We start from the raw sequence: 23719 nt of genomic DNA on the forward strand, positions 1-23719 counted from the left end.
CAAATATTTCATTCACGAACGCCCAAAATTTGCAGCAAAGGTAGAAAATGGTTTTTATATTATTTAAAAAAATAAAATGATAAATAAGCAAATTTAAAATTTCTTATATTAGTTATGTAAATGAATTATTTTTAATTGTTATATGTATAAATCTCTTTAAAATAAAATTATTATTTTTAATTTTACATATCTATATCTTTTAAATAGAAAATAATCAACTATTATTACGAATAAGAAAAAGTATTACGTATGGTTTCTAGATGAATTCAGAGGCAAATCGTGCCACATCACCGAATACACAATACATTTCATGAGGTGACGCATCCCGCACAAAATAATCTCTCAAAGAATAAATGCCTCATTTGATATAGCTTTCTTATAGCTTTTAAAATAAAGGATTGATACACCATATCACCCAATGCATAGTGCATTTGATGACATAACGTATCCAGACTGATCACCGGACGCATTCGAGATAATTGTCAAAAATTATCCCAAACAAAGCCAACTCTATGATAACAACGGAGCTGCAAAATAACTTAATAAATGTTGCCCAGCAGTCATGACAATTTGAAAAATTTTAAAACAAAGTTACTTGTTTTCCAAAAAAAAAATTAAAATAATTCTACTATCTTATATTTTAAATTCATTTTTTTAAAATAAAATCTAAAAAATGGACACAAAAAACAGGACCTTGTGAAACTGAAACGAAACTTGATTTCTCAAAAACGTTTAAATACTACAATGGCAATTGTTACAGCCTGCAAGCCAACAACTGAAACTTTTCATTTATATATAGTAGAAGTTATTTTACATAGCACAAATGTATGTACTTGCCAGCAATGAGAACCACTTCCAAACTCTTTCCTGTGCCGGTTATCATCCTTCTGCAGATCCATATGTACGAGAAAACCTCCTATCATAGCGTTGGCACCCAAAAAACACGGAAAATTATTAGGTGCGGACACTGGACCTAGAGATACATCCGGATTCCAATAAATTTTTGACACGTTGAGGTACTTTATATATTTAATGTGTCAGCGAAACTTTAAGCCAAGCGCAGCCAAAGCGCAACCAAAGCGCAACAAAAGAGTAGTTAAAGAGCAATTAAAATGCAACTAAAGCGCACTCCACGTGTCACATTTTAAGTGGAAGTATGGACGTATCTCTACATCCTCGCACCTAATAATTTTCCCAAAAACACACATATACAAGCAATACTATAAACAATTTTTCTTTCTCAGAAAGAAAGTTCTAGTACTAAGTACCCCCGAAGAAGAAAATCGCAGGCCACCAGCCCAGTTTTTCATGTGCTGGAAACCAATCTTCCAGCTAGTTTGCTGGACTGAAGGTGAAAAAGCAATGAGCTTGCTAAGGGATTTCACCAAGAAATGTTAGCTAGGAGCAGGGCTATCCAAATAACATAATATTTAACAGCCCAAAAAAAAAAAATGATCTCCATAGGCTATTGTAATGCACATAATATGATTGTTTGGGGGAAATTATTGGGTTTGAACACCGGACACAGCTTATCGTTCGGAGATCAATCAGGTGCAGCCACGTTATCCAGTACCGAGCTCGGTACTGCTTGGTAATGCTCAGTACCGAGTAGGGGGTGATGTGGCGCATTTTCATTGGACTCTGGACGGCATCCGGTGTCCGAACCCAATAATTTCCCAATTGTTTGGACCTCAAGCCGCTAGCACAAGGACTTTGATAGTGCCTTGACTGTTGGCTGCCAGCATTGTAGGGCTATCACTCTTCCAGCAAACAGCACTGATGAAATATGATCCGGGGTCATCATCTGTGTCGTCAAGGTCAGGGGAGCCTAATCTATGCCAGGCTGCTGGCTTGGAAATGGCCTGCAAGAGATCATTAATCAGAAGAAAAACAGGCTTAAATGAATTAGAAGTACGGAAAATTTGATGAGTATAGTTTACCTTGTGATATACAAAAACATCATTTGTTTCACTTCCGCAAGCAATGTACTCATTGTTTACTGTAAGACCAACAAAATTCTTCTCGTTGGTGTGGCCTCTGAAAGTTCTCACCTGAACAAAAGCTTCATGGTTAAGCCCATAAGACTAGAAAAAATCCATAAAGTTGAAGTTACTTCTGATCTAAGTAAAAGTGGGCCCGAAGCCATCAATGAGAAATTCAACCAAAAAATACGATAAATTAAAAAAATTGGAGTAATATGCAACAACTTTAACAATTTGGCACCAAATCACTGGGAACTTATTATTTTTAACGTTGTAGACTTAGGCTTCGTTTGGGACGGCTTTCTTTCTGCTTCTCAAAACAACTTTTTAGTACAAAATTTTTAATTTTGTACTAAAAAACTGCTTTGAGAAGCAGAAAGAAAGCGGTCCCAAACGAAGCCTTAAACTGCATATGCAGACACTCCCATGCCCAAAACCCATGTAGTTTTCTCCTTTCCAAAGCCTGGTATGATAATTTAGTTCTGAGCTTGAATTGAGCTTGTAGCAGGAACAATACCAGGACAGCAAACTACAGTAATTAATGGAGATTTATGACAAGTACATCGACAGAACATAATTGACAATAAAAAAACATAAACTACATCAATGCCAATCCAAAACAGTTCACAGAAAATGTTGTAACTTATCAATAAGAATGAATCTAAAGCTTAATTGATAAACGTACTGCCGTGTTATCCTTTACATCCCACAAGCGCAATGTGCTGTCAGTTGAGGCCGATGCAAGCTCATTAGTAGATAAAAATTTCACGTATGAAACAGCCTTTCTGTGTCCTCTGAAAACATGTACTGGTGTACTAGTCTTTCTCAAATCAAAATAGTGAATACTATGGTCTGCAGAACCCACCTGAAAAATTGCATACCAATTACCACCTAATGAACCCATTAATGAAGTGATCAAAGCAAAAAGAAACTGAAAGGATAAGGAGCATACCGCCACATAAATGCTTGAACCGGGATTGTATTTCACGCAACAAATATTTGCTTTCATGTCAATATTAAAAACACTTGCTTCTTGCTTTGTGCACCAAACCTTTACCTGATAATCATTGGAAGGCAAACCTACATTAGTTTAATTATTAGCTAACCACAATTACATGCTTACTCTGGTATGCTTTTAATGAAAACAAGAGGAGAATGTACATTAAATGTCTCATCAGTCTGTTAGGCCGGCCCCTCCTGGGCCGGTTGAACCGGTCCCTAGTGGACCGGTTCTCACCTATAGCAGGCGGCCCAAATTGGGCGGAACCAGAGAAGAGAGAGAGGGAGGGGTGGATGCTCCTAGAGGGCCGACATGCTAATTTAATTTGCTTTGGAGGAAATTTTTGAATTAGGGGGCTGTTTAGGAAAATTGTAATTGTCCTTTGTCTTTAATTAGTTTCTTTTAGGGAAGCATTAGGGTTTATGCTGGATTTTGATTTCTCTTGAAGTTCCTTGGCGTCTTGGGCTCTAGACTACCTTGTCTAGAGATTTGGGAAAGACGATCCTCCTCTCAAATTGAGGATCCCTTGTATCTTGTGTTCGTGTTTGTTTGGCTTTGATTATCATATTGCAATCCATTGTTTTGGGGCTGATTCCCAGATTTTGCATTATTCTTACTGTTTTCACCAATTAGTGATTGGTTTGCTTGCAAACTCAAGTATTTCCCTTAAGGTTACTTGCGAACTCAAGTATTTTCTATCGCAGTCTCAATCCAATAATCATGGAAGGTCTATAATTACATTTTGCACAACTTAAGAGTATTAATCAACTTCAAAGATTTGACTACTAACATAAGAAATTCACAGAATTTATTCAGAGCAAGTTTTGAACATGGTCGAGCTCAAAAGAAATTGGAAGTAAGTACAAGCCACATGCATGGATACATTCATTCGTTGGAAGAAGACTGCAAAGGTAACATTCAACCACTGTAGTAACCGTACATAATCTGCCCTCCCTCTTGCTCTTAGCTAATTAGAGAGTTACATTCTGCTAGATGATTTAAACGACACTAATATTGATTCCACAAGCTCAACACACTAACCCGCCCTTCTCGAGAAGAAAAAACAAATATTTATTCAACCATGCATGCACAAACTGGAGGTTGCTTAAAAATTTATGACGTTCGTAAGATTTTAAAACCCTCACTGCTAAAGGCACGCATCAATTAAGATGGATAGCTAGATTAAATAAAAATATACTACGCAAAATGAGATCAATATGAGCAAGATTATAAAGCAGAAATCAGAAGCTGACCGCCAATGCAAATCTGTGTATAAAAATTACCTTGTAATCATCGCTTCCGGAAACAAGCATTGATGGCTCTGTACGTGAAAAGTCAACACTCCATGCTCTCTTTTCATGTTCTTCATACTCCATGACACTCTTGAACATAGGAAAATGTTCACATTTTAAGAATAAAAAATTCACAGTAAATATCATAAATATATACAAGAAAATTTTGCTACCTGGCGTGTATTTACGTCCCAAACAGTTACAGTTCCTTCATAGTCACTACTTGCAATGATGTTCTTTGAGTACTTATTCCAACTCAAGCAACTAAGTTTGAAACGTGTGGACATTTCTACAACAGGGCAGTGTACATCAGCTGGTTCATTAACAACCTGGAAAGAACTTCCAAGGAATCCATTAAACTTGAAATTTCAAAGATGTTTCTGAGAAATGGAAATACCTAGGGACTTACTGCAGCGTAGTCAAAAACTTTAATGCATTTGGAAACGCCAGCTGTAGCAAACAATTCATCATCACGGTCAAATTCTATGCTGCAAAAAAAACAGCAAACATCAGTAACATAAAATTAAAATCTTTCTAGTCTACAAAAAAAAAAAATACAAACAACCGCATAAGAAAGAAGCTTCAAAGGGAGATCGGGTAACAGTTCTAGAAATATATATTTATATACCCCACTTCATAACACTTTGCACCAAAAGAAGCTAAGGAAACACAAGAAAATGAACTATAGGAACATTGACTAAATTTAGATGTTAAATTATTTTTCATAATCCAGCTTGTCACCCTGAAGAAAAATACAGGTAACAGGACATGAAAATATGGAATTATAAATGTATATCAAATACTAATCTATATAATAGTTAAAATTTTGTTCAGTGTCATCCATAATAAGAGGCAAGCTTAATCATGCATGACAAAATAGTGGATACAGAATGACGCTGCTGTTATGATCTTTTCCAGTTGGACTATGTTATTATATCGTTCATTATTAAAAGGATATGCTTAAACATTAATGATACAGTAATGGATGCAACATGATACTACTATTCTAAGCTTTTTCAGTAGGGGTATGTTCAAATGCAAATGTCTCACATGACAGCGACGAATGAACCAAGCCTGTGACCCAGCATAAGATTAGTACAAGAAAGCCTTCCTCCAAAACATAACATCTGCAATAAGGGAAATCATGTGTAAGCTGTTGAAGGTCCAAAAGCACCTTACTCAATGGTGTGTGACCCTAATTAGTGGCTACAGCACATGAGAATCGCCATTTCATGGCGTAAGTAAATAGATTTTAACGGATTCAAAGCACTAATATTTATAATTTGGACAAGTTAACGACATGACTTTACTTGGGTTATCATACTAGTTAAAAATGGATAACTGAAGGAATAGTTGAGGGATCATGAGTAGGCTCTCAATTTGCTAGAGATGTTAAAGTAGATTTTGGAAATATTTAAGCTGTTTAGCCTTGATAGTGATGTAAGACAAATATGCGAAGTGTTGCTTTGGAATTGTAACAATAAAGATTGAATTAGCACATTGCTAATTAGTAACTCATGCTTCAATCAAGTTAAATTCTTAGAACTTTCCATTGGAAGATTAGGTAATGGTAAGCCGTTACAAGAGGTTAGCAAGACAATTGCAATAACAACAAAAATTAAATAGTAGTTATAATAGCAAGTAATCAAGAATCCACAGCGTAACATCAAGACATGGTCACTTAAGAGTTCCTACTCACTCAATCACTCTTAGGCTTAGCGGTTGAAGATGAAGCATACGATGAGAGAAACTGCCACTAGGAAGATCATTCTGAATGTCTTTGTTGATGGAGAGGTAGCCACGGACGGAGAAGGGGTAGATCTCCCAACGAGAAGCCAAGGCGTCTTAGGCTTTTGAAGATCGATTGTCTCTGCTAAGCAATCAAGGATGCGCTAGACATACCTTTACACCATTTCGTCGTATTCCCAGTCAGGCCGTAGAAGGGGGAGAGGAGGATGTCGATTTCTCCTCAGTCGTTGTAAACGAAGCCGTGATCGACTTCAGGATCGGCCATACACCATAAGCATGAGGAGGAGAGAACGCCAAGAGAAGGGGCGGCCAAAGGTGGAGAAGAGGGGGCGGCTTGGGTGGGACAATTAGGTTTGATCCAAGAGAGGAAGAGAGGTTTTATTCCAACCTGAAAATTAATTTCAGGATTTGAGTAAATTTGAAGGGAGACCAATTTGAAATTTGATTTCAAATTAATTGTAATTAAGGCATTGATTGAGGATTAATGGGAGGGGCCCAAGCATGGGGCCGGCGTCATAGAGAGAGAGGGAGAGAGGTTTTATTCCTAAACCTGAAATTAATTTCAGGATTTGAGTGAATTTGGAGGGAAACTAATTTGAAATTTGATTTCAAATTAATTTGTAATTAATGCATTGATTGGGGATTTAATGGGGGGAAGCCAAGCATGAGGCCGGCGTCATGGAGAGAGGGGGAAAAGGGATTAGGGAGGATTTAGACTCTTTCCAAACAAGATATGACAAAGAGGCGGGAAAATAATGAATCCTCTAAAAATAATAATAATAATAATAATGAATCCTCCAAAATTAAATTTCGAATGGATTCAAATTAAGAAACTTTCCTTATTTATATTTCGCAAATAAGGAAAGTTCTGAATTTCAAAAATTCACAAATTTCTTCCTTAATGCTAGATCTAAGTTAGGGAGTCATTATGATAATGGCTTGATGAATGAGGAGGTGGCCGGCGGCCAAAGGGGAAGAGGGATTTGCTGTCAGGTTGAGATGGGTTTGGATGGTGGTTGGGCTTGATGTGGTGGAGCTAGAGGATGAAATGGATGAGAGAGGTTAAGCAATCGGTGGAGCTAGGCTTGGGAAGGAGCCGGCGGGTGGAGAGGGGAAGGAGGATGAGGGAAACTCAACTAAAATAGAAAAGAAGAAATTACTACAAGCCGTGGATTTTCTTCCAACAACTGGTGGGCCTTGCGCTTGCTCACCTCGAGCTCTCTCCCTTCCCTCTAGTGATCACACATGAAGAAGAAGAAACACATTAAATTTTTCATTAAACATTCATCATCCTTTTACAACAAATAGGGCCACTATATATATAGGTCTCTCAACATGAAAAGAAAAGTACAAACTTGCCCTCCGGGCTACAATAAAGGTGTCAATTCGGGTCGACGGGTCGGGCTCGGGTCGAACCTGAGTTGACCTGGTTCTAAATGGGTCAACCCGAACCCGACCCATTTTTATAAACAGTTCAGCTATCTCAACCCGGACCGACCCGTGCGGGTTGCCGGGTTGACACGACCCGACCCGATTATTTAAAATGGAAGTGGTCGCCGGCAGCGGCGGCGCGGCTGCAGCAAGCGCGCACAACGGACCAGGCGGCACAGCGGCCAGCGACTAGTTGGCACTCGGCACGCGTCGCGACTCACGACTGAACTCGAACGGCCAAACCCCAAGCTGGGGCGAGTAACTGGCACGCGAGCGGCGAAGCCGAAGCAAACTCTACGCCTCTGCCGTGTTGGCACGCGAACCGCAAAGGCGCGACTTGACGAGTCGGGCAACCGAGAAGCCGGGCAAGGACGCGACTTGACGCGTCGGGCAATCGGGCAGTCGACGCGGGCAACTGGGCAAGGACCATTTTTGGGTCATTTTCGGTTTGGAATTGTTGCTTTGGAATTGTAACAATAAAGGCTGAATTTGCACATTGCTAATTAGTAACTCATGCTTCAATCAAGTTAAATTCTTAGAACTTTCCGATGGAAGATTAGGTAATGGTAAGCCGTTACAAGAGGTTAGCAAGATAATTGCAATAACAACAAAAATTAAATAGTAGTTCTAATAGCAAGTAATCAAGAATCCACAGTGTAACATCAAGACATGGTCACTTAGAGTTCCTACTCACTCAATCACTCTTAGGCTTAATAGTTGAAGATGAAGCATACAATGAGAGAAACTGTCACTAGGAAGATGGTTCTGAAGGTCTTTGTTGATGGAGAGGTAGCCACAGACGGAGAAGGGGTAGATCTCCCAACGAGAAGCCAAGGCGTCTTAGGCTTTTGAAGGTCGATCGTCTCTGCTAAGCAATAGAGGATGCACTTGACATATCTTTCCACCGTTTTGTCGTATTGCCAGTCAGGCTCATAGAAGGGGGAGAGGAGGATGTTGATTTCCCCTCGGTCGTTGTAAGTGAAGCCGTGATCGACTTCAGGATCGGCCATGCACCATAAGCATGAGGAGGAGAGAACGCCAAGAAAAGGGGCGACCAAAGGTGGAGAAGAGGGGGCGGCTTGGATGGGAGAATTAGGTTTGATCCAAGAGAGGAAGAGAGGTTTTATTCCAAACCTGAAATTAATTTCAGGATTTGAGTAAATTAGGAGGGAGACCAATTTGAAATTTGATTTCAAATTAATTGTAATTAAGGCATTGATTGAGGATTAATGGGAGGGGCCCAAGCATGGGGCCGTCAGCATGGAGAGAGAGGGAGAGGTTTTATTCCTAAACTTGAAATTAATTTCAGAATTTGAGTGAATTTGGAGGGAAACTAATTTGAAATTTGATTTCAAATTAATTTGTAATTAATGCATTGATTGGGGATTTAATGGGGGGAAGCCAAGCATGAGGTCGGCGGCATGGAGAGAGGGGAAAAAGGGATTAGGGAGGATTTAGGCTCTTTCCAAATAAGATATGATAATGAGGCGAAAAAATATTGAATCCTCCAAAATTAAATTTCGAATGGATTCAAATTTAGAAACTTTTCTTATTTAGATTTCGCAAATAAGGAAAGTTTTGAATTTCACAAATTTATTCCTTAATGCTAGATCTAAGTTAGGGAGTCATTATGATGATTGAAAATTGAAATCATCATAATGGCTTGATGAATGAGGAGGTGGCCGGCGATCAAAGGGGAAGAGGGATTTGTCGTCGAGTTGAGGTGGGCTTGGATGGTGGTTGGACTTGATGTGGTGGAGCCAGAGGATGAAATGGATGGGAGAGGTTAATCAATCGGTGGAGGTAGGCTTGGGAAGGATCCGGTGGGTGGAGAGGGGAAGGAGGATGAGGGAAACTCAACTAAAATAGAAAAGAAGAAATTACCACGAGCCGTGGACTCTTCCAACGACTGGTGGGCCTTGCACTTGCTCACCTCGAGCTCTCTCCCTTCCCTCTAGTGATCACACAAAAAGAAGAAACACAATAAATTTTTTATTAAACATTCATCATCCTTTTACAACACATAGGGCCACTATATATAGGCCTCTCAACATGAAAAGAAAAGTACAAACTTGCCCTCCGGGCTACAATGACAAGATACTCCCCATAAGGGTAAAAGCGGAAAAATAACAAAAACTAAATAAAACATCATGCATACAACAAGACTAGATAAAACATAAAGCGTCAAAAGTAAAGACGCTGAATCATAACCGTCGATCTACGATTCCGTCGCCGGTACACATATCTGAAGCTCTAAGCGATGTCCTCATCAGATAGATTAGCTATGACATGGAATTTTAAAAAAGAAAAGAACAGGAGCGAGAGAATCAGGAAGCATAAAGAGGAATAAACATGAGAAAGGTTTCAATGAGAAGCAAGCTATTAATGCTCAAGAAAATAATGGAATCTAACGGCATGCATAAAAAAAACTATTGTGCCACAAGAGAAATCCCTGCTCATATTCTATGTATTGGAAAAGTTAAAAAGGACACAACTTCAAAAGGTAAATGTATCCTAGTTTCTATGGCATGATCGAATACATAGAATGATTTCATCTCAACAAAATTACATAGAAAGACCAAAGTTAGAGATCCAGACGCTCTAGGGTCATAAAAAATCATACATGAAAAATAACACTTGTGCATGGCACGCTAGAGTGAATGAGAGCAAAACACAAGGCCTACAACCGTTTCTCTCTCAACCTCCATGAAAGGCACTGCCAATCTTGAATAAAGGCAGAAATTCAAATAAAAAAAAAGACAGGATAATAAAAACAAGGAAGAATTAAAATTGTGAAATCAAATCCAATTTTGAATCAAGGAGGAATGGCCACAAAAAGAGGATTGAAACCATGAAAAGAGGAGGAATATGCTCCAATTAGCTGGGGCTTTAAGATTTAGTTTTAAAGTTATCATGTTTACCCTTTTTGTATGCGCGGAAATTTGTATCGGGCTATTTTAATCATGAAAGATTGATCCAAAAGGCTCTTCCAAGCAATTGAGCTTGGTTAATCAGCTAACCAAGCCAAATTGGAGGACCAAAAGGGTTCACAAGCATTGGGCTAGCCTTAAGATTAGCTACATCAAGCTTAAAGTCAAGTTAATGTTAAACTCAATGTCAAGCCCAGGTCAAGGATAGAAAGGATAGAAAGGCCCTTAGGGGCCCATCAAGTACAAAAGGCTACATGATGTCAGCACGGGGGTTGACAAATTGAAAAATTCAGCATAACAAAATCGACCACCGAATGAAAAGGAGGAGTTTTGATTAAACAAAAACTACCTCCAACCAGATTGGATGAGCCAATATTAGTTACACAAGTCAAGGCCTACTTTACTTTTTCACAAATCTATCCAAAAGACAAAGGAGGTTGGCCTATGGAGAGAGAAGTTTTGAATGAGTAAAAAAACCTTTGATTTTAGGAATTTTGGGTTTGTTATGAGAATGGTTATCATATAAGAAACTTTACTTATTTGTTAGCTTATCTTAAGATTTTCATTTGGATTCATGCCGAGTAGGTCTACTATGGAAGCCATACATTTATTGAGAGGTTTGATGGAGAAATATAGAGAGAATAAGGAGGATATACATATGATATTTATTGATTTAGAGAAAGCATCTGATAAAGTTCCAAGAGAAGTGCTATGGAGAGTTCTTGAAAAGAAAAGAGTTAATAATGCTTATATTCAAATCATTAAAGATATATATGCAGGAGCTATTACTTATGTTCAAACACAAGGTGGTTTGACCAAGTATTTTCCTATTTCGGTTTAAACGGAGGCCTTCCGATGACCCTGGTAGGAAAGTTGAGGTATTAGATTTGGCTTATGTTAAGAAAGGTAGAGGTAGACCTAAAAAGACTTGGTTAGAAAATATTAGAAATGATCTTTCTTTATTAGATTTAAATGAGAAATTAACTTTTAACCGGACACAAGGGCGAAAAAGGATTCATGTAGCCGACCCCACGTAGTGGGACAAAGGCTTGATGTTGTTGTTGTTGTATTTTATTGACACCCTATGTCTATAAATAAGGGCTCATGTAATCATTTAATTATTCATAAATTAAATCTCTCGCTCACTTTCCCTATCCGCTCTCTATAGCCGAATACATCAAGCTCCTTACCTTGAAACTTTCAATCACAAGGGAATTTCTCACTCCAAAAACCATAAAATACCCTCTCTCTAACTAGAAACACCATCCCTCTCTCACTAAACCCATCCAACCTGAAATTAAAAACAAGCAATTAATGGTTGAGTGTCATTCAAGGTAGAAGAGAGAAAGCATATTAAGGCAAGGAATTCAAGAAGAATAATCGTTCAAAAAGCAAGCAAGGAACAAAAGGAGTCATCGAAGTAAGAAAACAAATGGAGAAAGTCGCCTACAAGAGAACTCACCAGACTGGGTAACACTGCTTCTTTTTTTTCTTTTTTCTTTTTTGGTGTGTGCATGTTGGTGTTTCCTCTTCAGATTTATATCATTCCCTTTAGTTTATAATTTCCCTTTAGTTTATAATTTACAAACTTCTTTAAACTACTCTATATCATTCCTACTAGTCATTTATGGATTATACTAGCTTATTTGTATTGTATGACGACCCCTCTCCTTAACTTTAGCTTTAAGGGCATCAAATTCTTTCTTTGTGCAACATAATATATAGTATAAAAATAGATGAGGAAAAAAAATTCTTAACCTGTTATATAGCATCAACTCTCTAGAATTATTATAATAATAATCTTTAGAATTACTATCAAACTAATAATACTATTTCAGTTAAGTTTTAAAGATGACAAGCGTTCCCTTTTTTATCTATTAACTAATGAAAATTAATTTAAAAGTGGTTTAAACATTTTCATAAATAGGAAAGAGAAATTTCTTTTTAAATTGATTTTCTTTGTTAATCAAGGAGAAAATAAGATCATAAAAATAATACATAGTAGGTAGATAAGATTAAGAATAGATATTGGATATATGATTAGACAATTTTTTTCTCAACTTTAGTTTTAATTTTGAAATAGAGCTCTTTTCTTATTTAGCTTCAAAAATAATATACCTTCTCTTCCACTATGGCTTGATATATAGTATATAAATATAAATCTAGATTGAATAGAAGTGAGTTTCCCTTTTAAGTTAGAATACACATCTTTCCACCTAAAATTAAAAAAATAAAAAAATTTGAGCTCTCTCATTGCTTGCAGTTTTGAAATTTTTAAATAAGAGTTTTTCAATCTCATTGCGTCTTACCATATTGTATATACATATATGAAAGAGCACTGGAAAGTATTAGAAGTAGTTGTAGACTAATCAAAGAGTTTACAATCATAGTATGACTCATAACTAATATTAGATTTATATCTTTTTGTATTTTATGAATATGCTCACAATATATAAATATATAATTAATATTTAATATGAGGTATTTTGATGAATGTTATTTGTTGATAAAATTATTCTAATAGGTGAAACCGCTACGTGGAAACTTGAACAATGGAATTAAGATTTTAAAGACAATGGGGCTAAGATTAGTAAAACAAAATTAAGTAACGCTTATTCAATTTTAATAAATTTGGATTCAGAACTTTCAGTTAATATTACTAGATAGTCCAATGCTGCCTAAAGTGATATGCATAACTATCTTGGTTCTGCAATACAAAATTATAGTTAAATCAGGAATTTGAAAATCAATAAACTACTAGTATTGTGCGGAGATAAAATATCACAATAATTAGCAGCTATTACAAGAATGAATGACAATGTATCGGGAAAAAAAGGAAAAATGAAAAGGAAAAGGACGATAAATAAAGAGTTAAACAGTTAGAACAAAATAACTAACAATATAACACATCAATCCTTGGCAAAACATGCTGGTAGTTCCTAACAGTTTAAATATCTGGGGTCGAGCACCTCCTTCATGTTTTACAAAAGGCTATTGAGTAAATGTACTAAATACGGTAATTCTATTAATTCCTGGTAATGTGGCCATGAGCAAATCAGTGTATAGAATATGGCTTGTAAAGAAATAGTGTCTATCTCATTAGAAGGGAAAGAATAAGGTAAAGAAGCACGAAGTTAAACAAAATATGAAAGATTATTGGTGTAATACTTGCTGGAATTTTTTTTTTTTTTTTACCTTAACTGAGCCGAGTTATTATTTGATGGAGCATTTACAACTACGCAGAGGTAAAATAAAGCATTTGCCATTAATACCAGATACTTACCTAGAAACTATATTTGCAGAGTGAAACAGATCTCCATGTCTAACCTCTGCAATCACACGCAACCGGCTGATCCAACAGAGACCGGAAAAAAAGAGAATAAAAACAAGGATGAGAAAAGACTAGGATAGATGACAGCAGATTGGAAGCGCAAAAAACTGGAAATAAAACAGGAAAGGTGAATCCAGTGTATCCATTTTAGTAATATGATAATATTGAGACCTATAGCGAGTAAATGTCGTCAACACAGACTGAAAATCCTGAAGACCAGCATGATACGCTTCTCTGTTGATTGGATTTTCATCTCTTTCTCCCTGCCTACTGAGTTGGCTAGCTCCATGACGCCTCTTTTGCAAGTAGCATTCTTGGAGCTCATTAAACTGTGAAAGACCCAAAATGAAATTCATCAGGTGATAAACAATAGAAACTATGAAAACTATAAAAGTTAATAAACTGCATAATTTCAACACGCTAAAAAATTGCTGAATTTCCCAAAAAACGGAAGAAAGCAGCTAAATATGATGCATCATGGGAGATTTAATAAAATTCAAAGGTTTGATCTTAAGGTCTAATCTAAAAAAATCTTTTTTCTACTTTTAATTTCTATTAAATCAGGTAAATAAAATCAAACTAAAAAAATTCAGCTGAAAAATAATCAAACCAATCCAAAACTTAATTTTTTGACATCCAACTCCAAACCAAAAAGCTGAACCAAAATTGAACTGAATTAAATTAGTTGGTTTTAGTTTTGATTTCGTTATTTTAATTTTTTTATGATAGAATCAATTCAGCCACGAACCATGAACCATACTTGCCCTTATTAGTAGAGTTTTATAAATAGTGAAATAAAAACAATAATATATTTTCTCAAGTTATTTTGAATTATCAAAATCCAAACCATGAACCACTCTTGCCCCCATTGGTAGAGTTCTATAAAAAATGAAATGCCTTTAAAAAGTACTAATTTCCTTCAAAAGTTATTTTTACATTTTAAAATTGCAATCAAGGGTCAAGACTTCTCAGAAACTACAAAATGTAGAGAAATCATTACCTGAGAAGACAAATAGCAGTTGAAATTATTAGTGACACCAGCAACACTAAGAAGTTTAAAATTTCTGTTGTTGCTGTCAAATGCATAACAATTAACTTTCAACCAAATGACTGAAATCTCAAATGTTTTTTCCATAGATCTGAATATCCTATGCATAAACCATAAAACAGTCAAAGCTTGCTTCAAAGTGAATCACTTTCAAACTACTTAAAAGTTGTAAGCTTCAAGTTCTTCATGATGTTCTGACCAAGTTTATTTCTTTTGTTTTGAAAGATCAAAATGCATAAATTTCCAGAGTGTTTCATAATTAGCAATCTATCACAATTCATGCATTGAATTTTTCCCAATGACTCAAGAAATCTATACTTACATAAAAAAATACCTTCATTTATTCAGGCATGTTTTAGTTCATTCACTTTGTAATGGTCAAGCACTTAATCCTATACATGGGACCTCCAAAACTTTGGGGAAAATGGAAATGTAAAAAAAAACACATCTATCCGATTAACATAAAAAAATAAAAACATTGAAAGTTGCAAAATAAGAAACTGAAGCTATAAATTTATGTCTTAAAAGAATATTTTTTGCATCATATTACATAAATTTATAAGAAATGACTTGGATGGTTATAAATGAATGTTCTCAGGACCTCAAGTGGCCCTTCTTCGTTAGCAACAGTGCATCCTGCTATTTTTTTGGCCCTCAATACAAAACGAATAAAGCTATTTAACAGCCAGTATAAATGAAAAAACACAAAGATGAAATGGATTTTACAAGTTATCATCCTACTTGAGGCCAGCTTAGATCCACATATTGTTTAAATAATAGCATTTAGTATTTGCTTTGGCAGCTGCGCACTGTTCAACATATATTGTTAGTGCTGAAGAATTTTCAAGACGATTGTATTTAGTTATAGATCCTGAACTTCTAGTCAATTGCAGTGATTGATTTTTAAGAGCCATGCTTCAAAACTAATATTGAAATCAAATTTATTTCGCTAATTTATTACAAAAATTATTGAAGGATAATGGACAATGATGATAATTACAATAACAACGGTGATGAAGTAAGAGCTATGATAATCAAGAGAATGACAAAAGACAACAAAAAAGATTATTCCTACAACATAGACAATGAAGGCTGCAGCAACAACTATAACCATAACCCTTATTGTGATGGTTAAGATGATTATGGACCATACTCATATAGAAATCTTAAAAAATTAAGAAAATTCTAATAATTCTAAAATTGATTTATGTCTCAATGACCCGAATTGCTTCGAGCAAGTGTGACAGTGGCCAACAACATTATAGAAGCAAACAAAAAAATCCAATAACCAGATATGTTAGCTAGAGGATCAACTTCCATGGTACTATTTCTCATTACACAAAACAAATGTTATGAAACTAACCTGTGCATTTATTCGCCTCTTTCTAGCAACAATAAGTCCCGATTGATTAAGAGAAAGTTGAGTGTCTGAACCACTAAAGGCATCTTTCCTTGGCTGGGATGGAAAGTTTCCTTGAACCTTCATATCAACTTTCTTACCTTGAAACACTCCAGAGCAAGCTACCCCATAAGGACTACGAGCACTGGATACTAGGACATTGTTATGCCTATCAACTGTAGAAGGCCACAAATTTGATGCAGCAGGATCATCTGGAAGCATTCGTAATTTAACAGAATACCGTTCTCTTGCACGATATAAATCTACCCTGTGTTTCTCTACGGCATTTATGTCTTCTTTGATATACTGAAGATCCGTTTGAACCTGAAAATAGGAATTTACCAATCTTTACACTTCACAGAAGCTAATGTTGCTTCTTTTCGAAGTGCTTGAAATAGACGAAAAATATGAATGAAAAGAAAGGATCTAGTAAAACAGTAAAACTCTTATTCAAGATAATAGGAGCAAATAATAAGGCAATAACATGCATTATACGTCTTCAAATAATGAACAGACAAAAGATAATTTTAAGTCCAAGAACATAAACTAACCTCATTTAATTTATCCAGCTTCTGTTTCCTAAGGCAGTACAGAAAGTCCAGTAAAATCTGCATGTTAGTCTCTGCTTCTTGTTGCTCCATTTTCCTCTTTTTCTCAGTCAAGAGAGACAACAGGTTATCTAGCTCTTTAACTGATATTTCACAATCTTTCTGCAGAAAACAGAAATGTTTTCGTCAAGAAAATATTACTTCAAAAAATTAAAATGATATGAGTTACGCCTGAATGGCCAATTGCTCATTAACATAATCTTTGCAAAGCACTACTTTTAAGAAATGACTACTAAGGAACTTCATCATTTGTTCTGCAACAATTTACAGGCAAATCATCAACCAAGAAACTTCAATGAGCTACTTTCATGTTTAGATTAAAGGGTTTTACCAATATAGTTGTTCAGGCCTACATGGCAGCATTTTCAAGTTGCTGAGTTAAAACCTGAACTAACAGAAAGAACAAGCTGCAAACAACACCTCACCATTGATGCGCCATATCTTAATTTCCAAACTCACCTATCCTATAACTAGCAGAAAAAGTAAGCACGCAGATGATTTTGTAAGCATATACAATGAGCTCAAATACTGTACTCGAAAGCTAGCTATTAACTTGAAAAGATGTGCTTAGATGCTAATTATTAGTGAACCAATGTATATTTTCCCCAACTCTACCAAAATAATCTCTTCGGATAATTGTTGACCCTTACACATCAAACCACGTACAAAAGGGGCAAAATCAATGAATTAAGCAACGTGACGCATCACTTGAAAGGCAAAAGACCTCCGATTGCCAAACGGACTGCGTTGTTGCAATCATAGTGTTGAATTCGCCTAGGGGACCCATTGCAGTTAAATCGAACGAGATCGGTCCAAAGGGATGACCAACACCAGAAATTGGCGTTCGACGTTTCCCAAACGACGTCCGATCACAAAATAGATTTCGTCGTTGCGTCTGGAGCGTTGTCAACACCCAAAAATCACTATCAACTTATCCAATTGGAGTCGTCGGGAGAAATCGGCAATAATCCCAACGTGACGACAACCAAACTGAGGAAATTAACGTGCAACGTCACACAAACGACGTCTGATCGCAAAATGGACTTCGTCGTTGCGTCCGGAATGACATCAACACCCAGAAATGATCATGAATTTATTCAATTAAAATCGTACGGCAAAATTGATGGTTCCTGAGTGAATCGAGGCACAACATCACTCAAACGACTTTCGATCGCAAAACGGGATGCGCCGTTGCATTCTGAACGTCGACATTACCCAAAATAAACCATAATTTCACCTCATGAAAGTTGCGCACACAAATCGACGTGAGTTCCGAGAAGACTGCGCACAAACTGAGGAAATGCGCTCAAATCGAGGCGATTTTGAGGAAACAGATCTGCCCCGCTATCCCATAATTAAATAATAAACCTTAATAATTATTATTTTCATTTATTTAATTAAATTTTAAAATCAAAATCAAATCAGACGCTAAATATACCTTGGATATAATGCGTCTAAGCTCTGTTGGATCCCGTAGAAATCATCGGACGTCTTCTCCCGTAAATATTGCGTCAATTTGCTTGAGCCTCCAGCAAAGTCCTGACCTCATCGTTAAAATGGAATCGACAAAGCCTCCGTTCGTTTATTGTTTCACTTCCCCACGCACACAAAACCATTGTCGTTCGAACCTCTCTCATATGTCTACGAATAACCCATTTTCACACACAAACTTCCATCTCTTCCTCACATGCAAAGCCAAATCCAAAGTCAGTCCAGCTACTCAATCCCCCAGCTCGCTTCTCATTTCCACCAGGTCGTTCGATCGGCCATCCAAGACTGACAAAAGTAGCCCGCCTCTTCTCTGTCGAACTCCCACAACTCAACTTCACAACATGTAGCCCGTCAACTCTGTCGTGCCCGATCTCCCTCACAGTTCCTCCGATCACAGCAACTCCTCCACATCCGACCTCACATCACCTGCTATTTCGACTCCTTACAGTCCTGCCAAATCACAAGACCTCAGCCTTCTACCCAAGCCCCTCTCACGACCACACTCCAAGCCAGCAAATCCGAGCCCGTCGAACCCCTCTCAATCTGTTAGATTTGTTCGACCGTTTGATTGGACCTTTGTGTCCGACTTTCTACCGTTCAAAGCCGCAGATCCACCTTGCCTCTCCTATCTACATCAAGCTGATAAACCTTACCTTCTCCACTCCTGTCGACATAGTTGACAGCCTCTGTAGCCCAACACTGTCTGCCCCTCTTTCAATTCAACTCCACGCGGCTACAACGTCATCCACGTGAACAATCCCTATCATCATTCTGTTGCCTTTAAGTTAAATTCAAGAAAGCCACTGCAACCCATAGCCCATTCCACTTATTAAAAATAAATAAATAAATTAATAAATAAGAGGAAGACTCTCCATACCTCCTACACCAACTTCCTCGCTCCAAAATTAAAACTATCCACATTCAATCCCTCTAAATCGGCCCACTCCCATCCTCCAAAACACAAACAGCTAGCCCAACAACATAAAAGGCCCACTACTTCTCTAATTTACCAACACAGCACCTCACTCTAAACCTACAACAAACCACAAACCCAACCAACTACTTTGATCCATTACAAACCCACTAACCTTCAGCAAACCCATTCGCTTCACGCATAGTGTCACCTAAGTCATCACCTAAACAGCCCCTTAACAAAAAGGTTTATTTCTAAACTTATGTTTTATTCTTATTATTATTATTATTTTAATTTAAAAATTAAATTCCTTTTTTTTGTTATTAACTTATTATTATTATTAATTAATGTTGTTAATCATTAATGTTTTTAGAGTTGGCGACAATGCAAGGGTCGGCAATGACTGAGTGTAGGCCAAGGGAGACAGAGGATAGCAAGAGAGATGAGGATAGCAATAGAGATGAGGATAGCAAGAGAGATGAGGAGCAATGAGGGAGCAATTTTCTTAGGAAAAAATATTATAAATGAGAGTTGAATGGCCCTCTCGTCCAGCAGCAAGCACAATAAGAGGAGAGGGTACAAAGGCGTGTGAGAGGGATAGGGTTGGGAGAGGAATTATCTACACATATAATGTTTGTATTTATTTTTAATAATAATAATAACAATAAGAAAAAAATTTATTAATGACTTTTTGCAAACTTTTCATTGCTCGCATGAATTGATGTCGCATCGTCGCCTCCCACATAGGCAAAATTCTCACTTTTTTCCATGCAAATACCCAAGTAATATCGGTGTTTGTCTAAGTTGTTTTTGTTGTCCCCAATGCTTCGACGCAATCCATTTCGTGAACATACATTGTTCGAGTAGTTTAAATTTTTTGTGGATTCATTTTGGATAGCATAACATCTTTTTTTCACTTACCATTTTTTCCATATTTGGTCGGGCAACCACAAAGCAATTATCAAGATCAACAGCTTAATGTCTCAGAAAATAAAGGTTCAACACATTTTGCACGTGATCACTCCAGATAAATTTTTTAGCATATATTTTTGAGGAGTAGCATGCCATTTTTCCATGAAGATTTAAATATTTGTTTATTGATGGAAGACTTTAAGACATACTGTAGTCAGGATAACTATGGTTTCATACCTAAAAATATTAACAAAACTACCGTCTTTTTCTCACTTCGATAGCAAGTAAATCCCCTATTATTATGAAGAATGAATCCACACGTTCTACCTCTGCAACTACCATGAATAGTCAAATATTAATTTATTCCAAGAGTTTGTTTATTTATTATCAACACTAGCAATATAACTCAAACCAAAAGTATACTCCTCCTAAAATGCTATCCATTTCGCATGGTGAGAACTCATCTACTTTTGAGAGTTTAGAAATTTATGGGCTCTGTGATCATAAGAAAACAAACTCTTACGACAATAGATAATGACACTAGTACCTCAAACCTTAAACAACAGCATAATATTCACAATCATACTTTGAGGAATGTTGAAGACCCTCATTCAATTTTCATAAAATTAAGCCATAGGATGGCCTTCTTGGCTAAGAAAATGACTTACACCTATCTAGTTATCCAAAAGGAGTTGTAAGAGAAATCGAAGATTTTGCCAAAATCTAGGAAGTGCATAATATGAGAAGCAGACATTAGAATTTATATTTGGATGAAAGCTTTAGAAGCAAAAAGGCATTCAAGCAATGATACCCTTCTTAAGGAATTCCAAGAAAGGGACCACTTGTGGAGCTAAATCCTAAAAGAAATGTTGGTAAGTAAAGGCTGACGATGCGAGCCAAAAACGATGTACGAATCACACTTGCAACCCCAAAGATAGATATGCAACTAACGTGGACAAATCCGTAAACAAAGAAGGGCTTGCTATACCTTTAAAGAAAGGCTAAACCAAAGCTTTCTCACTAACTTTGGAATTGATTTGAGAAGATCTTCAATAAGAAACAGCCTGTGTAATTCCCTTATTTGGTAGTATAGTAATGTGAAACACAAATAGTAAACATTAAAACTGGACAACATCATCTGAGTTTCAACCAAAAAACATAGATTTACCATATCCAATAGGCATTTGAATCTTGAATTAACATCTGACCTGTTGCAATGCTAGACGAAGATGCTCAACTGGTGATGCAGTTTTCTCAATTTGGCGAGCGGCCATCCTTTTCAGGAGCTACATTTTGCCCAAAAAATAAATCATCAATAAGCAATATCTAGGTAGTAAAAATAATCATTATAAAAAATTTTGTATCCTAAAATAAAAGAAGGGCGTAGCCGATGCATATGCACGAGCTTCTCATGCAATATAAAAAATAAAATAAAATAAAATAAAATAAAAAATTAAAAAAAAAAAAACTAAACTAAAAACAAAAAATTCAACTTCAGGAGCATATCTTCTCGTTCATACATCGAGTTTTATTTAGTTTATTTTTCATTTAGTTTGCAACAAAACAACGGCCAAGTTTTGGTTTGATGTATTTTAGACTAGTTGATATAAAACGTACATATCGAGGATGCTGACCACGAGTATAGAGGATTTTACGAGAACTTGAAAAGGAGTTCAGAATTCGTTAGCACTTTATTCATTGAAATCCATGATCTAAATGATTTAGCAATAAAATGACAGCTAAAACATCTTCAACTGGATAGAAGCTCCCATATTCAACTTGTCTAATTCTTTCTTGTAACTATAAACCTATCCTTAGAACGCATGCACTCTGGAGGATACAAAACTTATGCAAGCAATGTTATAATTCCTTGTTATCAATCAACAGAACATCAAAACGCAAGTGATGTGGAGCGCAACAGAAAGAATTTCAAGCCCTGACCATTTTGAAATACCAAACAATCATGAATCAACAATAAAAACTAAAAAACGAGGAAATTCCAACCTTGTTTAGTAGGAAATTAGGGTAGAGGAGATTCTTCGTGAGGTAATGCGAGCAACAAGGGCAGTCGCTCTTGTTCTGAAGATGGGTGACGATACACATATAGCAGAAGCTATGCCCGCACGACGTCAGAAAAGCGTCCTTGATCGTCCCCATGCAGATCGGGCATAGCAAATCCTTATCAAGCTCAGCTTCTTCAGCCGTTACCGTAGCCGCCGCCGCCGCCGCCGTCGCCGTCGCCACCGCCGTCTCTGTCATCTCGGATGTCGACACCGCCGCAGCCGGCACCGAAGCCGGCGGGGGGAAAGTCTGTGGTTGTCTTTCCTCCAATTTCACCGACGGCACTAGCGCCCCGGAAGAGGCGTCTCCCATGGAGGACTTGGAATGGGTTTAACGCAGAGGAAAGATATTAGGAGATCAAGGAGATATGTGGTTGGAGAAATGGTTTCTCTTTATCTGAACAGAAGCAAGAAAAAGAGAGCGAAACAAGGTGCGCGAATGGGCGAGAAGCTACCACGTCGAGGGCTCGAGACCGATCGAAACTAGAGCTGGTGATGGGTGGAGGCCGTGGAGCTGTGCTTAGCGAACGTTTGCGTGTCAGTGTTAGGCTCCTTAAATTTATTTCTTTCAAATTCTTTATAAACTCTGATAAGACCGCTCAAGATGTTTTATAACAAAATTATTAATAAATTTGATAACGATTTTGAATTTAAAATTATTACCTAATCAATTATAATAAATATTTATATAATTTAAAGTCATAAGCCAAATTTTTTAATGAAGATTATGAGAATATAATTGATTTTAGTGTTCTTAACATCGTGAATGAAAATAAAGAATTTTATTTTTATTGGCGTATTAGTAAAATAGGAAAAGTTGTTGGACTTGATGATATTCCAAAAAAGGTGTGAAAATGCTTAGTAGATGAATGAATTTCTTGGCTTACCAAACTTTTTAATATTATTTTGAAGACTAAAAAGATGTGAGATGAGTGAATAACGAGTGTGTTGATTCATATTTTTTAAAATAAAGATGATGCAAAAGATTGCAAATTATAGAGGAATTAAGTTAATGTGTCATGCTTTAAAACTTTGGGAGAGAGTTGTGGAGCATAGGTTATGATGTGATACTAATCACTAATGTTTCTCAATATCAATTTGGATTCATGACGGATTGCCGGGTAGGTCTACTATGGGAAGGAGGCTATACATTTATTGAGAGGTTTGAGGAAGAAGAATGGAGAGAATAAGGAGGTTCTTCATATGATGTTTATTGATTTTGAGAAAGCATATGATAAAGTTCCAATAAAAGTGCTATGAAAATTTCTAGAAAATAAAAGAGTTAAAATGCTTACATTCAATTCACTAGGGATATGTATGTCGGTGTTGTTACTTGTGTTCGAACACAAGGTGGTTTGACCAAGTATTTTTCTATTTATGTTGGATTACATCAAGGATCAACCTCAAGTCCATATCTTTTTACTTTTGTCATGGATGTTCTCACTAAACATTTGAAAGAGGTTGTACCCTGTTGTATATTTTTTAATGATGATATTCTTCTTGGTGATAAGACTAGAGAGTGAGCTGAAGGTAAACTTGAATTATGGAGGTCGTCGTTAGAGTCTACACGTTT

The 23719-nt window shown here is 36.6% G+C and overlaps 1 protein-coding gene across 1 annotated transcript; it reads right to left on the bottom strand.

The window, feature by feature from the left end:
- Positions 1-751: 751 nt before the first annotated feature.
- On the bottom strand, positions 752-22651 carry LOC110108545 (E3 ubiquitin-protein ligase COP1). The gene is made up of 14 exons (XM_028698525.1): positions 22091-22651; positions 21295-21372; positions 16714-16872; positions 16127-16486; positions 13887-14044; positions 13668-13733; positions 4684-4762; positions 4448-4603; positions 4266-4364; positions 2935-3039; positions 2668-2847; positions 1941-2051; positions 1689-1862; positions 752-1509 (listed from the first exon to the last, which is right to left on the bottom strand). Exons 1-13 carry the CDS (start codon positions 22457-22459, stop codon positions 1692-1694), a joined length of 2091 nt encoding a protein of 696 aa, XP_028554358.1. The 5' UTR covers positions 22460-22651; the 3' UTR covers positions 752-1509; positions 1689-1691.
- Between the last annotated feature and the right edge of the window lie 1068 nt (positions 22652-23719).

The sequence above is a fragment of the Dendrobium catenatum genome, unplaced genomic scaffold (assembly GCF_001605985.2).
Source record: "Dendrobium catenatum unplaced genomic scaffold, ASM160598v2 fragScaff_scaffold_1103, whole genome shotgun sequence".
Classification (NCBI taxonomy): domain Eukaryota; kingdom Viridiplantae; phylum Streptophyta; class Magnoliopsida; order Asparagales; family Orchidaceae; genus Dendrobium; species Dendrobium catenatum.

Coding starts and splice junctions, on each gene's coding strand:
- LOC110108545 (XM_028698525.1), bottom strand. CDS start 22,459: ATGGGAGACGCCTCTTCCGGGGCGCTAGTGCCGTCGGTGAAATTGGAG. Junction 13,734..13,886: donor ACGACATTTACTCGCTATAG/GTCTCAATATTA, acceptor CTGTTGGATCAG/CCGGTTGCGTGTGATTGCAG. Junction 1,863..1,940: donor ATGTTTTTGTATATCACAAG/GTAAACTATACT, acceptor GATCTCTTGCAG/GCCATTTCCAAGCCAGCAGC.